The sequence below is a fragment of the Lepus europaeus genome, chromosome 13 (genome assembly GCF_033115175.1).
Source record: "Lepus europaeus isolate LE1 chromosome 13, mLepTim1.pri, whole genome shotgun sequence".
In the NCBI taxonomy this organism is placed as follows: Eukaryota; Metazoa; Chordata; class Mammalia; order Lagomorpha; family Leporidae; genus Lepus; species Lepus europaeus.
This window is the reverse complement of record NC_084839.1, coordinates 84,148,468-84,172,570: the sequence shown is the minus strand read 5'-3', so window position 1 is coordinate 84,172,570 and position 24,103 is coordinate 84,148,468. Positions and strand designations below refer to the sequence as shown.

Sequence of the window (24,103 nt, the reverse complement as noted above, 5' to 3'; positions counted from 1 at the left end):
AACATCCCCCTTCCCCCTTATTTTTCCATCCTTTCTTCCGGAGGAGTAGCATCCTACTCATTCCACTCACACCCCTAATCTCTGTGACTGCTTACCTGCCAATGGAACTCCTCACACATTCACCTCGCTCCAAAGGTGCAGAGGGCTACACGGTGGCTCCTGCACCCCCTGGGACGTACTCAGAGGCAAATGAACCAGCCACGGGGCTCATCCTCACCCCCCAGGAGAGGAGCAGAAGTCCTGGGCTCTGATTTAGGAGTGATCGGCACCCACTCGTTCACAGCACCCAGGTTTAGTGAGCACCTGCTGTGTGCCAGGGACTGTCCAGTTAAGTCAGGTTTGAGGATCCAGGAGCTACTTCAGCAGGTAGCTTTTCTTCATTGCTTTTTAGGATTTCTCATTCCCAAAAGGACCTTACTGCTTTCCTCCAAAAGATTGAAACCCCTCGTAATACAGCAAACGACCAGATCTTTAAAGACACTGTAAGGCCATTTATTTCAGGGGCTGAGGCAGCACTGTGGGGGTGCCGGAGCCTCGGGATAAGAGCCCTCACTGGCTTCCCTCTCACACCTCGGGGCTTTGCTAAGGCTGGCAATGCCGCAAGGGTGAAATCGTCCCCGGAGCCCCTAGAGGACCGGCAGCCGTAGCTGCTCTGTGCAGGACCCGGCTGTGTGGCCCGGGGGCGTATGGTCTCTCCATTCCTCACTGCAGATCTTCCAAGTGGCCTGATTTTGTGCAGAACAGGTTGTGTGGCCTCATCTTCGCTTTGCAAAGCACTGTGTAACTCTGCGCTCGCTCTTGCTCTCTCTCGCTCTCTCTCCTCTTACTCCCGGTTGCCTGACTCATCCCAAGCACTCTGCCCCTCATCTGCCGCAGTCCAGTCCAGCCCTGGTGGAGTCCTTGACATTCCTTAGACTGCCAGGATACTCCTACCCGAGGGCCTTTGCACTGGGTGTTCCCTCTGCCTTTCCCAGATACCCCTGTGGGAACACCCCATCCCTTTCAGCTCTGTCCCAGTGAGGTCTGCCCTGACTGCCATATTCAGAATTGTGAATTTCTAACACCATTACCTACTAATCTTTTCATGAGCCTTATCCCACTCTGCCATTGCTCATGGACGATTTTTTATCTCCCCAGCTCCAAGGTGCGCCTCTTGAGGCCTGGGTCTTGTCTATTTACTGGCACATCCCAAGTGCCTAGTATGGAGCCTGGCACATGGTAGAACTCTATAATCAATGCTTTGTTCTTTCGTTTGTTTAAGAATTATTTATGGGGGTGGGTATTTGGCCTGGCAGGTAAGCTGCTACTTGGGAGGTCCACGTCCCACATAGAACACCTGAGTTGGGTCCTGGCTTTGCTCCGGATTCCAGCTTCTTTACTAATGCACCCTGGGAGGCAGCAGCGATGGATCCAGCAGCTGGGCTCCTGCTGCTCGTGTGGAAGGCTTGGATTCAATTCCCTGCTCCCAGCTTCGGCCCAGCTCGGTCCTGCCTGTTGCAGGCATTTGGGGACAGCAAATGCGAGCTCTCTCTCTCTGCCTCTCCAATAAATAAAATGAGTACATTTTCTGGAAAAAGAATTATTTATGGGGCCTGCTCTGTGGGTCCAGCACTTGGCTGGTGCCGGGACCCAGCAAGGACAGAGGCGGGATGCATCCTGATGGGGAACACTGACAACACGGGGAAATAGCAAGCCAGCGGGAAATGCCCATGGTGACAGATGCTGGGAGGGCAGCGAAGGGAGCCCAAGGGTTATGGAGGGCCCATGGAGGTCTTGGCTGGGCATGCTGGTCCAGGGACATTCTAGGAGGCAGTAGCATTTGAATGGGAACCTAAAGAACAAGAAGGAGCTAGACAGAGAACAAACACCAAGCCTAGAGGTGGTCCCAGCTTGGCCTGCGCAGGAGACCCAAATGAACCTAGTAGGACTGGAGCTCCGAGAAAGTTGAGTAGGTGGGTGGCAGTGATGGGGTGGGTCAGCCACACCTCTGGGGCATCCCTGCTCTGACTGCCCCTTGCTCTGAGGCCTGGGCACACTGCCCAGTGCCTCTCTCTGAGCCCTGGTCACCTCATCTTTCACTAAGTGGGCATCACACTAGCCATCCCTAAGAGTGTTTTTTTTGTTTTTTTTTTACAGAGTGGACAGTGAGAGAGAGAGAGACAGAGAGAAAGGTCTTCCTTTGCCGTTGGTTCACCCTCCAATGGCTGCCACGGCCGGCGCACTGCGGTCAGCGCACCACGCTGATCCAAAGCCAGGAGCCAGGTGCTTCTCCTGGTCTCCCATGGGGTGCAGGGCCCAAGCACTTGGGCCATCCTCTACTGCACTCCCGGGCTACAGCAGAGAGCTGGCCTGGAAGAGGGGCAACCGGGACAGGATCGGTGCCCCAACCAGGGCTAGAACCCGGTGTACCAGCGCCGCAAGGCGGAGGATTAGCCTGTTGAGCCACGGTGCCAGCCTAAGAGTGTTTTGAGACTCCAATGAGACATACACGTTAGGCACACAGCACTAAGAACGTGCAGCCCAGGGTGGGTGGTTGGCCTAACAGTGAAGATGCAGGCCACAGCAGAGTGCCTGGGGTCGACACCAGCTCTGGCTCCTTCCCCATGACACACTGGGAGGCAGCAGTTGGATTCTGGCCACCCACGTGGGAGACCTGGATTGAACTTGGGTCTGGCCCAGCCCTTTCATGGCAGGGGTTCAGGAGCGAACCAGCAGAAAAGAGCTGCCTGTCTGTCTCTCTAACTTTCTGCCTCTATGCCTCTCAAATAACTAACTAACTAAATAACTTTGAAAAAGGGGACTGTCCCACCCAATGCGCAGCCTGCGGCGGGGACTCAAAGCCTGGGGTTGATGGTGCTAAGTGTCTGGGGTGCAGGAAGAGGCACTCCTAATCTTCCCTTGTCTCCTCAGCTTCCTGCCCGGCTCTGAGTGCCCCTCCGGATGGCAGGAAGTTCGGAAGCAAGTACTTAGTGGATCACGAAGTCCATTTTGCCTGCAACCCTGGGTTCCGGCTGGTTGGGCCCAGCAGCGTGGTGTGTCTTCCGAACGGCACCTGGACAGGGGAGCAGCCCCACTGCAAAGGTATTGCCCACCCCCACCCGCCCCCTGCCTTCCCAGCCCACCAGCTCCCACCCCTCACGATGCAGCAGGGGTCTGCTGGGTAGAAAGGCTCATCCAACCTTGGAGCACGTTCTGCCTGCTTCCCTAATCATTCCCTGACTGCAGCACAGCAGCCCAGGTACCCCATCATCTGCCTCTTGGGCTGCTGTCTGTATGCATGCGCTCACCAGACCTGCACAACAGTTCTTGTTCAAGGCACAGAGAGGTTAAGGAACTTGCACGAGGTCACACAGCTGCAGCAGAGCTGTTGATTCACTCCAAGCCACTTCTGACCTGAGTCTTTGATCCCCAGCAGCTGACTCTGCCCTGGCTGCTGGTGACTGGTTGTTGGCATGGGGAGGACAGAAGCTGCTTGTGGCTGGGGAGAGGGACAAGAGGAGGGTACTGCTGGGAGACGCTCCTCGTGGCTGCTCCGTACCAAGGCTGTCATTTGTTTGCAGGGCCACTAGCTTCCTTTTCGGTTGAAGAAATTTCTCGGGGGTCCTTTCTGTCTGCATGGGGGCTTGGTGTGGGCTCAAGAAAACCCACAGAGGCAAGGGGAAGGCTTGCAAAGGTTTCTCTCTGTGCACTAGGTTTGAAACCAGTACCTTTTGATAGAGAGCAACATCAGACCTGGCACTGATGAATCCATTGGATTTTCAAATAATCCGTGGTTAAAACGTCATGGATGGCCGGCGCCGCGGCTCACTAGGCTAATCCTCCGCCTAAGGCGCCGGCACACCAGGTTCTAGTCCCGGTCAGGGCACCGGGTTCTAGTCCCGGTTGCTCCTCTTCCAGGCCAGATCTCTGCTGTGGCCCGGGAGTGCAGTGGAGGATGGCCCAGGTCCTTGGGCCCTGCACCCGCATGGGAGACCAGGAGAAGCACCTGGCTCCTGGCTTCGGATCAGTGTGGTGCGCCGGCCGCAGCGGCCATTGCGGGGGTGAACCAACGGCAAAGGAAGACCTTTCTCTCTGTCTCTCTCTCTCACTGTCCGCTCTGCCTGTCAAAAAACTTTTTTAAAAATTAAAAAACAACAACAAAAAAAAAACCATCACGGATACCTGTCATTTACAGAGCAAGAATCACAAGACGTCTGCTTGGGGGCAGAATGTCAGTGATGTTAGAGTTCACGGGGAAACACAAACAGCACAAGCATGAGGCGGTCACACAAGGTAGTGCGCAGAGGACCCTGAATGTGTAAATAAGTTGAAAAACAGGAACCCCAGGAAAGATGCCGCCTCTAATGACGAATGCAGGGTGACACAGGAAGCGCAGGGCAGGCTGCAGTTTTGGGGCTCCCTACCTATCTCCCGGGGAGAGCCGTGATTGAAGGTTGATTGCAGGTGGCAGCCCCCAGACCTGGCTGTGAACCAGCCCAGTCTGCGAGTCAAATGCTCTGCAGACATGTCCGGGGAGGCGCAAAGATCTGCCAGTTACCCTTGACCCTGCACCATCTCAGTCCAGGTTAAGCGCCCTGCGGGTGATAAACCATGGTGGTGGAGGTAGGAGCACAAAGGGTTTTTTAAATTTTTTTTAGCAGATAGAGTTAGACAGTGAGAGAGAGACAGAGAGAAAGGTCTTCCTTCCTTTGGTTCACCCCCCAAATGGCCGCCATGGCCAGAGCTGCACCTACCCAAAGCCGGGAGCTTCTTCCGCGTCTCCCACGTAGGTGCAGGGCCCAAAGGACTTGGGCCATCTTCTACTGCTTTCCTAGGCCACAGCAGAGAGCTGGATCAGAAGTGGAGCAGCCGGGACTAGAACCAGTGCCCATATGGGTTGCTGGTGCTTCAGGCCAGAGCTTTAAACCTGCTATGCCAGCCTCAGGGGGTCTGTATTTGTAACGTACAGACCCAACAGTCCACCCGAGTTGGTTTCTTTCTTGGTCCACTGAGCACTTTCAGGTCTCATCCGTGCGGCCGTCTGCCTCCGATGTCTGCCCTGTGCTCCATGGGGTGCACCCCCCACTTCTCCTCCATGTGGCTGTGGTGGCTGCAAGGTGGCAGTGAACCCTGGGCCACCGTAAACAATGCTGGCGGAGCATCTTATCTCCCTGCTTTGTTTCTGGGTGGTGAATCTGGATTGGAGTTGGGGACTTGTTGGCGCACATTCACTTCCTTTAAACCAGCGGTGGGGAATGTCTGACTTATAAGGCCCGCAAAATTGTGTGGTCTGGCCCTGCCAACCAGGGCAATTGCAGGTGCGACGCAAAATTCAATAAATCCATAGCAGGCTAATTTTTAAAAATATTTATTTATATGTTTGAAAGGCAGAGTTACAGAGAGAGAGGGAGAGACAGAGAGATCTTCCTTCTGCTGGTTCACTCCCCAAATGGCCACATTGGCCAGAGCTGTGCAGGCCAAAGCTAGGACCCAGGAGCGTCTAATCTACCCTCAAATCTCCCTCGTGGGTCCAGGGGCCCAAGTACTTGGGCCGTTCTCTGCTGCTTTCCCAGGCACATTAGCAGGGAGCTGGATCAGAAGTGGAGCAGCCAGGACTCAAACGGATGCCCATATGGGATGCCAGCATTGCAGACGGTGGCTTTACCCGCTATGCCCCAGCGCCAGTCCCAGCAAGCTAATTTTTAAGTTGATCATTTTGTATGGCCCGCGAATGATGTTAAAAATATCCAAATGGCCCTTGGCGGAAAAAAGGTTCCCCACCCCTGCTAAATTACCCTGCCATGTTGCCTTTCGGAAGGGCTGTGCCAGGCCACGTTGCCCGACGGTGCTGCAGGCAGAAACACATTTTACCCATGTGCTGTTTTTCTTTCTTGCTCAACATTGACAGTGAGCTTCCTGTGGTTGAGGGGAAAAGATGAGTTCGTCAGAGAAGGCAGCTGAAAGAGTATGTTTTTAGGCAGAGAGACACAAAGCATTGGAGAACCCAGGAACCCAGGCGTAGACGTAGTTGCTCTACCAAGGTAGGGATGCTCATAGCACAGCACCTGCACAGCCCAGCCCCACCTTGGCGGCTTGCTGATGCCTCCCTGAGGATCCTGTGTGTGCCTGCCAGCCCCCTTGTTGCTCTTGGGCCGGGCCTTGCCGCTCCGTGTTGCCCATGCATTAGCACCTCCCTCATGGCAGCAGGACCCCCTCCATGGGAAAGAGGACCCCGCTGAATCTCAGCTTGTGTGCTGTGCTTCTCAAACTCTCAGGTGCTCCGCAGTCCCCAGAAAGCTTGTAAAGGGCAGATCCCAGGCCTGCAAAAAGCCTGGGTCTTCGTAGACAAGACTTAGGAAAGCGGCATCTCATATATTGCTTAGGCATTACTGACGCTCACTACCTTTTGAGAAACGCCACGTTGTTTGTTCTTGCTGTGGCTGGAAGCAGGAAAGATGTGGAGAGTCTTGAAGCACCGATCACTCGGGGCTCGGCTAACTGGAATGGCTACAGCTGCAGGCCCACAGTAGCCCAAGTGCGTGCCCCGTGTGTGTTTGCTGCTGGGCTCTGCCCCGCTGAGCACGGCTTCTTTTCCTGGGCTGTGGAGGTCAGACTTCCCCTGGAAGACCACTGTGTGGCATGGGTGGTCCCACCTGCCAAGCCAGGACAGCAAATCTGCTGCCCTTCCCTAGGCACCCCCTGTAGCCCTGCCTGTGACTCTTGTCCTTGAACTTGCCGGCTCGTTCCAGATTCGCATTGTGTTCCTTGCCTTCTCCCGCCCCAGCATCCTCCCTGGACCTTGGTCCTTCTTCCCTGGCCTCCGCACCAGAGGATCCATCTGGTACAGCCCACGTGGGGCCTCTACCAAGGCTGCATTTACTGTCTAAAACTTGGGAAGGCTTGGCTCAGGGTAGAAGATGGTGGCCAGTCCACGCTGAGATCACAGATGGATATTTTTCATTTCATGGGAGCTGTTGATGGCGACCCAGTAAAAACACTTGTACAACACAACCAGCTGCTGGATCTGGCGTCTCCCAAGTTAGTAGACTGAACCCGTGTTGACACTTCTGTTCTCAGCAGGAATTTATTTGATTAATGGGTGTTGTCTGCAAGAAGAACCTCAAGACAGTGCCAGCCAAACTTGTCAAGAGGGAGCAATGGTGCTTATGCCTTCTGTTTGGTGGCCAATGGTGACAGTATTACTGATGTGGATGGGACAGCAGTCCAGGGTACAACCCCAGAACCTCAGAGTACATTGGCTTTATTTTTGAGATCACCAGTCTTGTAGTCACTGTGCGTTGTAACCACAAGGGAGAAATAATCTTTTAATTACAGGGGATTTATTACAAGACCCAAAATGTCAGTGTCAGTGAAAAACTTGCCAGCACTTTCATAACTGTCCCTCACGTCCTCCTCCTCCCCAGTCAGCTGCTTGGACAGAGGGCGATGAACTCAACTTGGCGTAGAAGCAAATTACACGCAATTATGCCATTAAGAAACACAGTGGTAAGAGGTAGGCTTCAGACTCCAGAATGGAAAGCGGCCTTTTGGCTTCCTGGGTTATTATCCTTCCCCTCTCCCCTGAAGGGCGTGTTTTCAGGATGTAAAGCCTTCCAAACTGGGGAGACCATAGCCAAAGGCCTTCTCCTTCGCCAGCAGAGGAAACCAAGGAAAAAGCTTAGAACCACGGGTGCCTTGGTCACCACCATGCTGGGGAGGCAGATTTTTTTGTTGGCCGTCCCATCCTTTTAAATCTTCTTTCATCCATTCAACCATCTTTCCCTGTGTACCAGCCATCCACAAAACACTGCACCAAACGCTGGCGATTCAACATCAAGTCTAACAGACGCTGCCCCAGCCACGCGGGGCTCACTTTCCGAGTGGGAGATGGCAGATCCAGCAGCCACACACAAAGGCGATGGGGTGGCATTCATGGTGAATGCTACAAAAAGATCCAACAAGCAACTGAGATATTAACATAAGCAATTCTCTACACCTCTTCTTTCCAAACGTAACTTTGCATCTTATAAAGCATTTCCTATTAAGGGCTACTCTATACTTTAAAACAATTTTATTTGTTTGTTTAATTTGAAAAGCAGAGTTATAGAGAGAGGAGGAGAGACAGGGAGAGAAAGGGAGATCTTTCATCCAGTTTCACAGGCAGCAGCCTAACCGTCTGTGCCACAATGCTGGCCTTATTCTATGCTTTATTGAATGATCTCTCTACTGTTTTCAGGTTTTTGTAATCACAAATAATACCAAGATATGCATCTTGAAATATTTTCTTCTTGTAGAAAACTTTAAATTCACAAAAAAACACAGCATAATACAATGAAGCTACCACTTGGGACACCAGCATCCCATAGTGAAGTGCTGGTTTGAGTCCCAGTCTCTGCTTCCAATTCATCGGGGGGGGGGGGGGGGGGGCAGCATATGATGGCCAAAGCCAGGAACCAAGAGCATCATCCGGCCTCCCATGTGGGAGGCAGGGGCCCAAGGACTTAGGCCATTGTCCACTGCTTTCCCCAGGCTATCAGCAAGGAGCTGGATCAGAAGTGGAGTAGCTGGGACTCGAACCAGCACCAGTATAGGATGCCGGCACTGTAGTCATTGGCTTTACCTGCTGTGCCACAGCGCTGGCCCCAAGGGGCTCATCTCTTCCACAATTTTGTTGCTGGAGGAGTCTGACCCTGGGAGCCTCCATACTGTCCAGCTCAAAACCCAAGAGTGCAGAGACTCATGGAAGGATGGTACACACTGGGCACCACAAGGAACACACATGCCGAGGGAGCTGCAGGCGTCTACATGGGAAGGCCAAAGGGACCCAGCTGAGGGAGTGGGAGGCCCACTTTTTTGTACAATGATAAAAAAACAGAAGTAGAAATTGCATGTTTTATTATTTTTTTAAAGTTTATCTGCTTGAAAGGCAGAGAGAGAGAATCAAAGATCTCATCCACTGGTTCTTTTGCCAAATACCAGGGAGCCAGGAGCTCCATCCAGGTCTCCCACGTGGGTGGCAGGGATCCAACTGCTTGAGCCATCACCTGCTGCCTCCCAAGGTGTGCATTAACAGGAAGGTGGAATTGGGAACTGAGCCAGGACTTGAACCCAGGCACTCTGATAGGGGATGCAGGCATCCCAAGTGACGTGAGCTGCAGAGCTAAATGCCCACCCCAGAAGTAGGCATTTTAGACTCATGAAGTCAGCAAAGCTTTACGGGAAAACTAATTGTGTTTAAACATGAGGATTAGAAAAGGACTCTTGTCAACTCTCACACAAACTGGGAAAGAGGATAAAATCCGTACAGCCAATAAAGAAATGCCAGAAAGACATGCCCATAAGGCAGGTGAAAACTGTAACTTAGAATTCAAAACAAGCTGCAGGAAACGTTTTAAAGCTTAAAACTTTGAAAGAACCACATAAATCAAAAAGGGGAAAACCTCAGAAACCAGGCGACTGGAGGAGTGGAAAGTTTGGACTGAGATAACAGCACCAGGAAAGAATTAGGAAGAAAAAAACGAACATCAGATCACGCATAGACCGGGGTGAGCTTGGCTTCGTGGAAGCAGCAAGAGTTTGCCAACAACAGCCTGAAACAGGAGTGTGGCCCTGACTTTGATCTGCCGCCACTCGATGCCAATCAGATGAGGTGCCAGACCCGGCCTCGGGCGTTGCATGCCGCCGACTATGTATCAAGATAAGAAAGCGAAGCAAGCTTGTGCAAGACCTGTCCAGAAAGCAGGCTCCTGGGCAGAGCCGGAGAGAGGGCAGAACCCCTGTTCCTGGGCACCTGTGCATCCCTCTGTCAAGCCAATGAGCCCTTCAAGCCCCACCCACAGGGTCAGGTGCCTTCCTCCATGCGAGGCCTCCAATGGAGGGACAATGGCACTGGGCCCCCTGGGTGTTCACACTTTTTGGCTCTCTGCCACAGCGTCACAGTCACAGCCCAGTGGTCTGCTCATCTTCAGGGTATGCGGTGAGCAGCCCCACGCGCTGGACAATGGTGGATCCGGGGTTCCGAGTTCCCGGGCCTCTGTGCACAGGGTCGCTGAAGCCTCTTTCCTGGAAAGCGATCATCTGCAAACAGAGCAGCTGGGAGGGAGTGCACCCAGGCTGCGCTGCCCGAGAGAGCGCCATGGCTCCTTGCCCAGGGGTAAGCAGTGCTTGGCCGGCCCTGGGCCTCCGTGCTGGGTAGAAATCATGTAACAGTCTACGCGGCGTCCCCGTCACGAGGCGGCCTCAAGGAAGCCAAATCCCCTGCAATCCACCCGCACGAGGCTGTGCTTCTCATTAGGAGCAAACACCTGCTTCTTCCTCTTGGTAGACACAGCAGGAAAGAGCCTTCCTCTGCCAGCAAGTCGATGTGTGCCATTTTCTCTCCTGAGATGCTGTGGTCCAGTCAGTGAACTATCAAACCTCCCTCTGGGGGAAGAGACTCGTGGTTGTGCATAAACTGGGCTTACGGAATTCCTAACAAGCATAGGTGCTCCGAGGGTTTAAAAAAAATCATCTCTTTGGGGGTTTGTGCTGTGGTGCAGCAAGTAAATCCACCGCTTGCAGTGCTGCCATCCCATATGAGCGCCGGTTCGAGTCCTGGCTGCTCCACTTCCGATCCAGCTCTCTGCTATGGCCTGGGAAAGCAGTAGAAGATGGTCCAAGTCCTTGGGCCCCTGCACCCACATGGGAGACCTGGAAGAAGCTCCTGGCTCCTGGCTTTGGATAGACCCAGCTCTGGCCATTGCAGCCATTGGAGAGTGAACCAGTGGATGGAAGACCTCCCTCTGTCTCTCCCCACCCCCAGTAACTGCTTCTCAAATAAATAAATAAATATTTTTAAAAATCATTTCTTTCTAATTATAAAACACGTAAATGTTTATTGTGGGAAAAATGGAAGAATACAACAAAGTCTAAGTCGGCAGTGAAAAATCACTGTAAAGCTACTACTCAGAGAAAAATCTACTGGGCTTGGAGAGTGCGTCCCTCCCCCGCCCATGGATTTCCCACAGAATGGCTGTGGGTTTGAGGACAGTCTGTGTTTACAAACGCTCAGGAAATGTCAACAGACTCCTACCTGGCAGAGCAGAGGAGGGCCTCCAGGTGGGAATTCGGAGAATTAATATCCCCACCCCTGATATTCCAAAAGACGATCCCCTCCTCCCTTTCAGTCCCCCACGGGTGTCAGTCCTGTGTACAAGGCGCTCTACCCAGGCACTGGCTGAGGGAGCTGCAGTTGGTGGACAAGGGGCCTAGTGCAGGTCAGCACCCAGCAGCTGCCACCTCTGTCTGGCTCCAGCTGTGCACGCTGCCCCCTGCAGGTTGGAAAGTGATACTTGGTGGGGCGTGGCTGGGTGGGCAGAGGGGCCCGGGGTGTAAGGCTTGCTGGGCAGAGGTGTAGGGGCTGTGTCTCAGCCCCAGGGGTCCCCGCTCAGCTCTTTCTGGTACAGAGGGGGGCAGGGGCAGGGCAGGCAGGTAGAAAGCTAGAGGCTGCCTATAAAGTTAACCCGTTGTGTTCTATTTTAGAACTAGCACACAAATGGTTTGTTTTCCTAGATGTCAGCGACTGCGCCAGCCAGCCCTGCCAAAACGGCGGAACGTGTGTAGAAGGAGCCAACCAGTACAGATGCGTTTGTCCTCCGGGAAGGACGGGGAATCGGTGTCAGCACCAGACCCAGACTGGTAGGTCGGTTGCCTCTGAGGGGCTGGATGGGAATGCTCTGCTGCGGGCTGTAGGCTGGCAAGTGCACACGCGCCATGCAAGTGCACGCTCTGGCCCACTGGAAGATGAAGGCTTGCCCCCTCTGTCTCATCCATCCTGCTGGTTCCCTCAGGTGGTCACTCGGGTGGAGCTGGGCTCCTTGGTGTAGGCGGAGTTTTGATCATTCTTACTGAAGAAAACAGTGGGAGGACCGATTCCCAATCCACTAACTCTCCAGACAGGGAGTTTAGTTGGAGAACCTCCGTCTTCACTTAATTGACATTTCTTTTGACAGAAGCACTTTTCTTTTTTTTTAAAATCATTTGAAAAGCAAAGTTACAGAAAGAAAGAAAGAGGTCCTCCATCCGCTGGTTCACTCCCCACATGGCTATACTGGCTGGGGCTAGGCCAGACTGAAGCCAGGAGTCAGGAACTTCTTCCAGCTCTCCCATGTGGGTGCAGGGGCCCAAGCACGTGGGCCATCTTCTACTGCTTTCCCAGGTGCATTAGCGGGGAACTGGATCAGAAGTGAAACAGCTGGAACTTGTACTGGTGCTGATATGGGATGTTGGCACTGCAGGCAGAGGCTTCACTTGCTACGCCACAGTGCTAGCCCCAACTTTTCTTTTCTTTTTTCTTCTTCTTATTATTTTTTTTAATTTTTGACAGGCAGAGTGGACAGTGAGAGAGAGAGAGACAGAGAGAAAGGTCTTCCTTTTGCCGTTGGTTCACCCTCCAATGGCCACCGTGGCTGGTGCGCTGCAGCCGGCGCACCGCGCTGATCCGATGGATCCGATGGCAGGAGCCAGGTGCTTATCCTGGTCTCCCATGGGGTGCAGGGCCCAAGCACTTGGGCCATCCTCCACTGCACTCCCTGACCACAGCAGAGAGCTGGCCTGGAAGAGGGGCAACCGGGACAGGATCGGTGCCCCAACCGGGACTAGAACCTGGTGTGCTGGCGCCGCAAGGCGGAGGATTAGCCTAGTGAGCCGCGGCGCCGGCCTCCGACTTTTCTTTTCAAATATTTCCATGGTAGGCTGCAGAATCAGCAGTGACTGTGGCCGGTGCAGCAGGGTAAGTACCCCATATGAGCTTCAGTTCGAGTCCCAGCTGCTGTACTTCCTATCCAGCTCCCTGCTAATGTGCCTGGGAAAGCAGCAGAAGATGGCCCAAGTCCTTGAGCCCCTGCCACCCATGCAGGAGACCAGGACAGAGTTCCAGGCTCTTGGCTTCTGCCTGGCTCAGTCTTGGCCATTGCAGCCATTTGGGAAGTGAAACAGCAGATAGAAAATCTCTCTCTCTCTCTCTTTCTCTCTCTCTCTCTCCCTCTTTTTCTCTCTTTCTCGCACCCTCCCTCTCTCTGTAACTCTGCCTTTGAAATAAATCAATAAATCTTAAAAAAAAAAAAAAAGCAGTAATAGGTGCAGCCCAGAGTATTTTAAGAGCTGGATAACTAGTGATGAGAGTATTATTCACATCTTGACTACCAGCAAATCCCCAGCCAGGTCTAAGGAGTCACGCATGGCTGGGTTTGCATACAGCAAGAAAATGCAGTGCCAAGGAATCCAAGGAGGCTGGATGGGATTCCCACACCAGGGTTCAGTAAGATTCCTGCTACCAAAAAATCCAATCCAAATGATTTCTTATTCCTTTGCCAGAGAGCTTGGTGGGTTCTATCTCTGTGTGGAAGCCTAGGGTGGGGGCGGGCATTGGTGAGTAGCATTATATCCATAGGTGTGTGTGTGGGGGGGGGGGGTCTTTATCACTCCCCAAATGGCCACAATCACCATGGCTTGGCCAGACCAAAGTCGGGAAACAGAAACTTCATCTGGGTCTCCGATATGGGTGGCAGGGGCCCCAGCACTTGAGCCATCTTCTGCTGCTTTCTCAGGCGCATTAGCAGGGAGCTGGATTGGAAGAAGAGCAGCCAGGACTGGAACCGGTGCCCACATGGAATGTTGGCACTGCAGGTGGCGGCTTTACCTGCACAGCACCTGCCCCCATGTAACCATTTTTAAGTGCACGATTCAGTGGCATTAAGCACTCACAGTTGTACAGCCATCACCACCGGCCATCTCCAGAACTCTTTGACCTTGCACAACTGAAACTCTGTGCCATAGATGCTGGCTCCGTCCCCCCTCCCCAGCCCCTGGCAGCCCCTGTTCTGCTTCCTGGCTCTGTGAACCTGGCTGCACCCAGCGCCTCACCTCAGTGAATCACCCAGCAGTTGTCCTTTTCCACAGCCCAGTCTTCTGCCTCCACCAACCAGATGAGAGCTATGAATTCTTTGGAATCTCAAAAGTAGCACTGTCTCTCTGATTAGAACAGGGATTTATGTTCTCGGTGAAAACAAACAAAAAATTAAACACTTTAGAAAAGGACAAAACAAAGAAGAAACCAAGCTCCTCTCACCCCCAAAAGGAGAAAAAAAAAAAAAAACAAAGTTTTTAGACTCTTGCATGTTGATATGTTTCACCCTTTTAGGCGAAACGTGGACTTAGCATCCTCGCGGGTCCTCCCGACCAGTTTAGGGTCCTGCCTTCCATGAGCTGTCCGGTTCCGGGTCGCTGCGTGCACTGGCCCCTGGGGTGGACCCTGGACCGGTCAGCTAGGTTCACGGTTTAAGAATTTGTCTCTCCTTTTCTGACTCCGGAATAAGCTCCTTGGGAAGCGGCTGAGCCCTGTCTTGGCTCTTTCCCTGGCCCCTCTCCAAGGTAGTCCCATGGCAGGTGCATCAGGGCGGGGCACTGACGGTGTCTTCCCTCTGCAGCTGCCCCCGAGCGCACCACAGCCGGCGACTCCGCCTTCAGCCGCGCGCCGCGCTGTGCGCAGGTGGAGCGGGCACAGCACTGCAGCTGCGAGGCCGGATTCCATCTGAGCGGCGCCGCGGGCGGCGACGGCGTCTGCCAGGGTAGGCGCGCACTTCGCGGGCACGGGAGGGAGGCTGGCAGTGGCACCAGGCCCTTGGGGGGTGGGTGGGGGCTGGGCAGGGGCGCTCACCGGCCTCCCTCCTGTCGGAGGGCCTCCCGGGCAGGTAAGTGTGTACTTAGTGGTTGCTAGGATGCAGCTAATGTAGCCATCACCGGCAGCCAGAAGAAAGCAAGACTGCGGAAGCTGGGAGCCCAGCCCTGCCTCTGCAGCCCCCCGGGGCCTGCCCGGTCAGCTCTCTGTTTGCTCCTCCCTCCAAGCCCTCCAGGCCCTAGGCTCAGTAGCAAGGGGAGCACACTTCCTCTTCCGGGTACTCTGCTGGGGATAGGGCTCCATGGCTGCACCTGGCCCAGCCACTTAGCCACAGCTGCCAGAGAATTCGACATCTTGGATACTGGCTGCATGGCCCCTGTAGTTTCAGCGGGTGCTTCTGTCCCCAGATGTGAATGAGTGTGAGCTCTACGGGCAAGAGGCGCGTCCCCGGCTCTGCATGCATGCCTGCGTGAACACCCCCGGCTCCTACCGGTGCACCTGCCCCAGCGGGTACCGGATCCTGGCTGATGGGAAGAGCTGTGAGGGTAAGTGAGACGTCGGTAGCAGAGGCAGGTGGCCACAGGTGTGGCGCATGCCCTCCTCACCAGGGCACCTGCTTCTCCTGTGACAGCCCCCCAGGACCTCACTAGTGGGAGTGGGGTGATGGGGGAATCAGTGTCAGATCTCTAAAACACCACCAACGAAAGGGCCAGAGATCAGACTACATCATCATCTACCTAAATAGGAAAATGGGTTGCTTAACCATCCTGGCAAACAATCGCTTCTGACCTTATGCAAGTAAGTGTTTTCAAGGTCAAGGTCTCTTCCACCAGCTCAGCAATGCCTTGAGCCAGGGCTAGACCCAGAGGCAGAGCAGCCAACCAGTCACCCATGTCCTTCAATCTGGAGTACCCCATGAGGCTCCACAACCCCACACAGGCACCTGTAACTTCATCCCTCAAAGACACTGCACCTAACAGGCATGCGTGCCTTAGTGTGGTCAGTCTCCCCAGTGCCGGCCGTATCTGAGGGTCAGCCGAGGCCAACAGGGAGGCAGAACACCTAGGGACTGACAAGAGGCGGGGGTGCTGCTACTGTGTCTAGGCCTGCAGGGTGGGAGGAAGGGGCACCCAGGCCTGACAGATCACAGCATGGACTGCTCAGGGGCCCCCACCAGCACTGCATCCAGGCTGGGACATCCCAGCCCCCAGGCTTCTCATTTACTGGAAGCCACAGGGCCTGGAGGCCAGGAACAGAATCCAGACTGATCAGCCTCCCAGGAACAGAGAGTGGTGGATCTGTGGGTGGTGTGTCTGTGTGTGTGTGTGTGTTGGGGGGAGGGGTGCAAACAGAAAATAACCGGCTCAGCTTTCACCCCATGTGGGATCCCGCTGGCCTGGTAGTGGCCCCCTGGAGGACTGGGTGGAGGCCTGTGAAGGTGACTGCAGGCCAAAGAGCTCCCTCCTCTGCAGGGGAAGCCTGCGGTGGGGGTGGCTCCCACCCAGGAGGCAGGAGAGGGTGTGTGTGAAGTGCGGGTCTCCATCCTTACCATCCGGACGAGTCTCAGAGACCCTGTGCACACTAACGGGGCCTTCTGCTTCCCCACCTCCTCTCAGGACAGATACAGATGGATACGCCAGGTCTCCTCTTGCTCATCCCGGTGCTAGGCCCTGGAGCCCCAGTGCTGCAGTGGGCTTCTGGGGGCGCACTGGATCTGCGAATGCAGGCCTGCTTCGCGCCAGGAGGGTGGACAGGCCTGCAGCCCCCAGCTGCACGTCTCCCTGGCGGAGGACACAGAAGGGAGCCCAGCTGGCCCCACACAGGGGCTCTGAAATCCTGGGGGAGCGGTGGAGGAGAGAAGGCACAGGGCTCCTCCAGGGGCTGACATGGGGCTGTGAGAGGAGAGGTGGTGGGTCTTCACTGTGGAGCTCAGAGGGGTGAGCAACCTGGGGCTAGAGTAGGAGACGGCATTCAGACAGCCACCCACTCATCTGCTCACCTGCCCACCCATCCACCATCTGCCCACGCATCCACCCATTCCACCCCCTTCCCACTTGGAATCTCCAGCTGTGAAGAGTCATGGGATACCTCTAAAGAGAACAGAGAACAGTCTCCAGCTGTGGAGAGTCATGGGCTAGCTCTAAAGAGAACAGAGAACAATCTCCAGCTGTGGAGAGTCATGGGATAGCTCTAAAGAGAACAGAGGTCTCACACGATGTTGGATGGGGGTGTCTGCATTTGACACGGTGTGAGGCCGAGGACGAACGCCTTCCAGAAGATTTGAGTCTTGGAGTTCCACTCTAGCGACAACCATGGAAGGGAGACTGGAGGGCAGCTGGGCTGAGGAGGCTGGTCTAAGGGAAGTGTTGGGACTGGTAATTCTTGGAGCCTGCCAGCACCCCTGTCACCTGCCCCACTCCAAGGGAAGAGGACATGACCCCCCTCAGGGATGAGCCCTTCCCAGTATGTGTCTGCAGCATGGAGCCTGGACCCCTGGGTCCGGCCTCCACAATGAGTGTTGGGTGTTCTGTGACAGAGGGCAAGTCACCCTCGTTGTGTGTCCCGATTCTCAGATGTCGATGAGTGTGCGGGCCCGCAGTCCATGTGCCCCCAGGGGACCACGTGCATCAACACAGGTGGAGGCTTCCAGTGTGTCAGCCCCGAATGCCCCGAGGGCAGCGGCAACGTGAGCTACGTGAAGACGTCTCCGTTGTGAGTAGATCCAGGCCACCCATGGACGTGCACGGCCATCTCCCAGGCCTCTCAGTGTGGCTGGGCTGGGTTCTTCCTGGGGCATGGGAAAGATGAGAGACAGAAGCTGGGAGTCCGGCCGCTCTGAGCGTCTGTTTCCCTTTAGCGGATGCCTTCAATGCATTGGTTGCCTTGGTGCCCAAAGAACCCAAGTCTGCCCCATGGGAGTAAAGTAGCAGGTGCTCCCCTGCCACACAGAAGAGGGGCTTTTAGCCATGCCAGGGCTGGTGGGGGTGGGGGAGAAGCTGGAGGTGATGTCACCTTGGGAAATGCCCCCAGCAGCCCAGGAGGCAGGTGTATGTGGCACCGGTTTGGGAGAGGACCGTGTTCTCACGTTCCCATAGCTGCTGAGTGGTAGCTCCAGCCCCACTGCAGACCCCGGGCACCCTGCATTCTTCCATCCCTCTCTTCCAGTGCCACTAGAAGGGTCAACATCTTGTTTAACGTCGGCGCTTAACAAGAAAATAGACTTAGTTAGTTAAACATTGGGAGAGGGGTCTTTAAGGAGAATGACTACAGCTATCACAAAGCACACGCGTTTTCTTTCCAAAAAGAGATCCCGAGAGAACCTAGCTGTTTTTAAAAATACAGAGAACTGACTTTGCAGCCTTAGTTACTTGGATTGCTATTTGGACTAAAGTAGATTGGGAGAAAGTCAGGGGCACTGGAGACTGGCCGTTATTAGAGGGAAGACACCAGTGCCTTCCTCAAGGGGGCGCCTTCCTCAAGGAGTCACTGAGTGCAGGCACAGGAGACCTGTCTGGCAGAGCCGCTGGGGACCCTGGATTCACAGCCAGATGTGATACTTGGCCTGTGCAACCACAGTGGTGCAGGAGCACCCGGTCTGCTAAACTGTGTTTGTCACTTATGATTGATAAGGTAGAGAAACATCGAAAGTGTTTCCAGAAAACCCTGGTTAAAAAAGATAGGGTTTCCTGCTCAGCCAACAAAGGCTGTTGCGTTTACAAAGTTCACCACGTGTGGAGCTCCCCATTGCAGGGTGTGCCAGCTATTTGCTTGGATCCCAGCACACGGAGAGGGGTCTCGGCACAGGCAGGAAAGGCACCTGTTTGCACACGAGCGTTGCCGCTATTATTCCCAGGCTGTATTCTCCCAGGAAAGCTACACATGCTCTCTCTCTCTCTCTCTCTCTCTCTCTCTCTCTCTGTCTTGTGTGCACACACGCACACTCAGACACAGAAACACATACATACATACTACATACATACATACAGTGGTAGGTCAGGGGAGCACCTGCTCCTTGGCTGTGGCTGCCCTAGGCGTATTCACTTGCCTGCAGCTCTGGAGCTCTTGGGTGAGGGACCTGTGGCTGGGAAGGGACACCCGGATGTTCTCTACAGTAGAGCAACACCACTGGAGTTTCCCCCAAGGCTGACTGCCTCCCTCTTGCCTTTCTGCTCCAGCCAGTGTGAGCGAAACCCCTGCCCTATGGACAGCAGACCCTGCCGCCACATGCCCAAGACCATCTCCTTCCACTACCTCTCTCTGCCCTCCAACCTGAGGACGCCCATCACGCTCTTCCGCATGGCCACGGCCTCAGCCCCTGGCCGACCTGGGCCCAACAGCCTGCGGTTTGGGATCGGGGGAGGGAACAGCCGTGGCCACTTCGTGATGCAGCGCTCCGACCGGCAGACTGGGGAGCTGATCCTCGTCCAGACCCTGGAGGGGCCGCAGACGCTGGAGGTGGATGTTGACATGTCAGAGTACCAGGACCGCTCCTTCCAGGCCAACCACGTGTCCAAGGTCACCATCTTTGTGTCCCCCTATGACTTCTAAGGTACCCTGGGAGCACCCAGGCCTGGAGATCTGGGCTGATGGCTCATCCCCAAAGACTCCACTGTGGGTGCTGTCACAGATGTCTGTCCCCCACACTAGCCCACTTGCCTGTTCACCCAGGATTCTAGGGTAGCACTGCCCCATGGTGTGGCATAGGAGGGCAGACCCAATACCCAAACTGCTGCCATCATGGTTTTTGGTCCTGCGTTAAGGCCCTTCTCCCCTTAGATTATGCACTAACCTCTTCAAACCTTCCTTATCTTTCAGGGCACAGGCAGCTTTCCCAAATAGCGTGTGCGTGGCGCCACGAGTTTGAACTCTAAGGGGGAGGGAAAAGCCGATGGTGTGTCTGAGATGCCTGTCAGCCCTTCTGCATTGTGACAGCCAAGCCTCGTTAGGAATCATGTGGTTCCAGCGCTGCTGGGGGTCCAGCCGTGCCCCCGTGCACATGCTTGGGGTGGAGCCTCCTCCCAAGCCCCATTGTGTGGTTCTTGTCTGCATCCCCTTGACATACCCGCTGGGCGTCTCATTGGAGGTCCACGAGGGGGCCTGTGAACCCCACCCAGGTTGTTGTAGGACAGGGAAGCCACAGGCAGGCGCAGAGTCTGCCTGAATTCCTTCCCTTTTGAGAAATCCCATCTCAAAACAAACCTACGATTATAACCATAGAACGAACCCTTGTTGCTCCATCCATGCGGCCCCCCTGCCCTCTCCCTGCATGTGAGAGCCAGTTCCTTCCAGGAGGGGCTAGCTGGCTCTCTTCCCCTCTCGGATGGACACACTGGAATACATGAAGGAGGGAGAAGTGCACAGAGGCGACGTTTGGGGTTGCTCCATCGATGCAAATTTCTCTTGGCCACGTGGGAGGTTGGTAAGGGGGACCTCGGGCCACAGGACACATGAGAAAATACTCGCTTTGTTATTGATTCTACCACGGCTTTCCACTTCTGATGGGAGAAGCCAGGGGTGATGTCCCCCAGGTACCTGAGGAAGGCGCACGCTGGCCAGGGCTGAGAGTGAAGCAGGGTGGCAGGGAGACCACTCAAGGGAAAACTTAAAAGCCAGCTGGGCCATCAGAACATTTTCAACACCCAAGTCCGTGTTCAGCTATGGGTGAGGTTTCCTCGCACAGATTTTGTTGTGAAACTCATTGTATTAGCCCTGCTATAAGATCGGGCTGGAGGAAGTGTGTTGTTTGTCTAGCCATTGGGCCCCAGATGAAGGTGGTTTCTAGGAAGGTTTATCCGTGTCCTATTTTTTTCCCCACATTTAAGAATTGCATTTGCAATAGTCTTTTTTCCATGGGCTCAGCTGCAGCCTTGTTCTGACAATAGAACAAAGGCCTGCAAACCTGCCTTTCTGAGTTGCAGCAAGAACTTACTAGAACATTATCCACAGTCTTATATCTTCAAATGGTGCTACGGTGGGTCAGCAGCCTGCACACCACCCAGCCCCTGTCCCAGTTCTGATGGGAGAGTCCAAGGACCTGGGCATGCTCCTGAGAGTGAGATGTCACCGGGATGGGGTCTTCCTTCCTGCTGGGGCTGGGGCTGCTTCACAGGGACAAGCCTGTCCCCTCCCAGCAGGCAAGGGGTGGTTTGGAAGTCTACAGAGCAGGTGCCCCACCTAAACTGGGGTGTGCTCATGGCCTTCATGCCAACCAGGCCCAATCTAAAGCAACAGTTTGCATCACTCAGCTCTGCCCTGATCAAACCAACTTCCCATGTGTAGAGTTACACACGGAGCCCTGTCCCCCAGATGGCACCACAATCTGAATGCCTGACTGCTTGGGACCCTCGCTTGTGGGGCGTGGCTGGGCCCTTCCCCCGGATAATGTCCTCTATACTCCCCTGTGGAAACCAACTTCTGCTTTGTCCTTTCGTAGCTCCTACCTGTGCTGAGCCAGGCAGTTAGTGGTTAACAGGTATTAGTTTGCACTCCCTTCCAGGTAATATGGTTCTTTGTCCTGTGAGGGGGGCCTTGAAAACCTTTTGTTATGTAAAATTGCAATTATGTACAAAACTGGAGAGACCAGGATAATGAATCCCACGTGTGCGTGAATCACCAGCCTCAGCGCTGAGCACACAGCCAACCTTGCTTCATGGGCTCTCGGCCCGCCCGCCGAGGATCCTGCAGGAGAGCCTGGACATCATGTCGCTTCATCTGTAAAAATTTCAGCATGTTTCTTGCAAAGGAAAGACACTTAAAACAGGCATAACCTCAATGCCGTCCCCATCTGAAAGAATTAACAGTAATTCTTTAACACCTTCAAATATTGTCACTGTTGCAATTTCTCCGAGTGGCTCCTGAGTTCTTTGGCTTGTTTGCCTGAGCTAGACTCGTGCCCTGTAATTTATGGACAGGTCTCTTCTATCTCCTTCTATCTGTAGCAGCAGTCGTCACTCTTCGGTGCCTACTGGAACAGGCTGCGTGCCTTGGAGGCGGACTGCTGGGTTCTTTATGCTACAGAATTTCTCACGGGCTCTCTTTCCTGAGTGTCTCTCTGTGGCATCTTTTTACCTGGACCTCTGTCCTCTCTCTCTCTTTTTTCTGCATCGGTAGGTGTTCCTGCAGGTGTAACACAATCCAAGCTAGGTTTATTTTGGCAAGACCATGTTACTGGTGGTGATGGTACCTCAGCAGCAGAGCTGTGCGTGGTTACGGCAGAGACTCGTCGCATATGGAGAGGCTGCACTTACGGTTCCGGTGCTATGGTTTGGTTCTTGTTCATTGACTGGCCGATGTACTTTATAGAAAGAAACATCCTTTCCTCGGTTATTCGGCTACTCTGAGATTGGGGTTATACGACGGAAGCAGAGCAAAGGCACTTCTTGACTTTTCCCCCTTCACTTTCCAGCTCTCCAAACGAGCTTGTTCTCTGGCATCGCCTCAGGGTGTCCAATGAGAGCTGTTTTCTTCTTTGAGTACATTATGAGATCACGGTTGATGCGTTTCAACCACTATCTCTTCACTGTTGCTTAGAGTGTCCTATTTTTGGCCCTTGGGAGCTGTTTCCGATTGGCCTGTTCTGTTTGACACAGCCCTAGTAGTCCTTGGAAGTTTCCTGGTTGAGTAACAAGGTGTTTCAGGCTCACTTTGTGTATTTTCTGCCCCTGCCCTAAATCAGCCACCCCCTCCCTTCCCAGAGAACCCCCTGCCCCTTCTAGAGGGGAACGGTCCTTAGAGATCAAGAGCTGGGTGCAAGGGCTGCTCACTGCTCGCCGTGAGGGACTTTGCTTCCAGGCCGCAGTGGACAGAGCTAGGAAATACAAGTGTGGACTTTCAGTAGTTCTTACATTTCCATTTTTCAAACATGAAACACCACCTGAGTTTATGCTGGTACCTTCAGTTCAACTTAGGACCACAGTGGGTTTTTTGTGTTTGTTTTGTTTGTGTGTAAGTTCACCAGTCCTCTCTCTGCTCATTCCAAAAGCTGTTAAAAGACACCACAGAGATGCACTCCTTCTCACATCACAGTGCACATGTTTACAAACTGTCAGAAAAACAGTGCCAGCATACTCCTGAGAACAGGGTAAAATGGTTCTTGTGCTTTATGGCACTGAGGGCGTACTGGGCACTTGCTGTTTGAAAGTCACTCGTACTAGTTCCTCTCTCTGTGGTTATGTTCCAAACTGTAATCAGGATTCTTTCACTTCATTTTGCTGAAATTTTTAGAGATGACTTTTTAATTCTAATTTTGTTTTATGATTCTGTAACTGTTTACATGGTTCCAAAGTCAAATCCAAAAACTACGATGTGTTCAGAGAAGTCCATCTTCTGACCCATCTTCCACCCTAATTCCTCCTTTTGCTGCAGATAATAACTTTTTTCCCTTTTACCCTTCCATGTTAAAAAAAAAATGTAAAGCAAATGAGAAATGGAAGCATACTACTCCACGCTCTTGTTGACTTTGATTCTCTTTTTGCTTAACAATGCATTGGGTATCACTCCATAGAACTGTATCGTATATTCTCTATTATCAAGTGCTCTGTTCTGAGAACATACCATTGTTATTCAGCCAGTCACTCCTGACTGACTGGGTTGTTTCCAGTCCTTTACTATTAAAAATATTGCAGCAATATGTGTGTGTCTTTTTTTATATTTTTGCCATCACGTCTCTGGGGTCAGTTTTTCCTCCGTAAGACTTTGGAATGTTCCATCCCCAACAGCAATGTGTGAGAACTCCTGTTCCTAAATCAAAGATGTCCCTGGTTCTTGCACTTGCCCTGTGCACCAGGTGCTCCTGTGGAAGGACAGAGAAGCCAGAGTGGCACCCAACCCACGCCTAGCCCAGCCTGTCTTGAACACTGAGTGGCAAGCAGCAAACACCAGAACGGATGCAGGACAGGCCGAGTAGATGATGGACTCTCCAGTGATGAGAAGTTAGCTAGGATTTGGGATGACTTCTAAAACTCACTTCATTTTGAAAGTGCAACACCCATCCCCATGCCTAGCAAGCCAAAAAGAAAACAGGCAGAAAACAAGATCCTATCTCATCTCAGAGTCACAGCGATGTTGATGGGTTTATGGGGAATCAGCCCAAGCCAAGGAGAGACAGGAGGATGTCGGAGATTTGGATGAGTCACTTTTCCCCCAGCCAATGACTCAGCTTTACCCAAGCTCCCACTTCGGGGTTGAAAGATGAACTTTGATGACCTCTAGTTTGTACACAGGAAAATCTCAGAGCATTTATAAGCTGCATAAATATTCTTGAATGACTACTGCACTCTAGGCACTAGTTGCTGAAGATATAATGAGTGATAAAATGGCCATGGAGCCAGCACTGTGAGGCAGTGGGTTAAGCTGCCACCTGCAGTGCCAGCAACCCATATAGGTGCTGGTTCAAAACCCCGGCTGCTCCATTTCCCATCCAGCTCCCTGCTAATGCACCTGCGAAAGCAGTGGAAGATTGTCCAAGTG

At 53.5% G+C, this 24,103-nt stretch overlaps 1 protein-coding gene across 1 annotated transcript in view; it reads left to right on the top strand.

Moving 5' to 3' along the window:
* The window catches only part of FBLN7 (fibulin 7), a 44,254-nt gene extending 20,990 nt beyond the window's left edge, over window positions 1-23,264 (top strand). The window contains exons 3-8 of the mRNA XM_062209844.1: window positions 2,911-3,081; window positions 11,530-11,655; window positions 14,445-14,585; window positions 15,043-15,180; window positions 17,209-17,347; window positions 18,811-23,264. Coding sequence (XP_062065828.1) covers window positions 2,911-3,081; window positions 11,530-11,655; window positions 14,445-14,585; window positions 15,043-15,180; window positions 17,209-17,347; window positions 18,811-19,183 — 1,088 coding nt within the window. The 3' untranslated portion in view covers window positions 19,184-23,264. The remainder of the gene's footprint in view (window positions 1-2,910; window positions 3,082-11,529; window positions 11,656-14,444; window positions 14,586-15,042; window positions 15,181-17,208; window positions 17,348-18,810) is intronic.
* The last annotated feature ends 839 nt before the right edge of the window (window positions 23,265-24,103 follow it).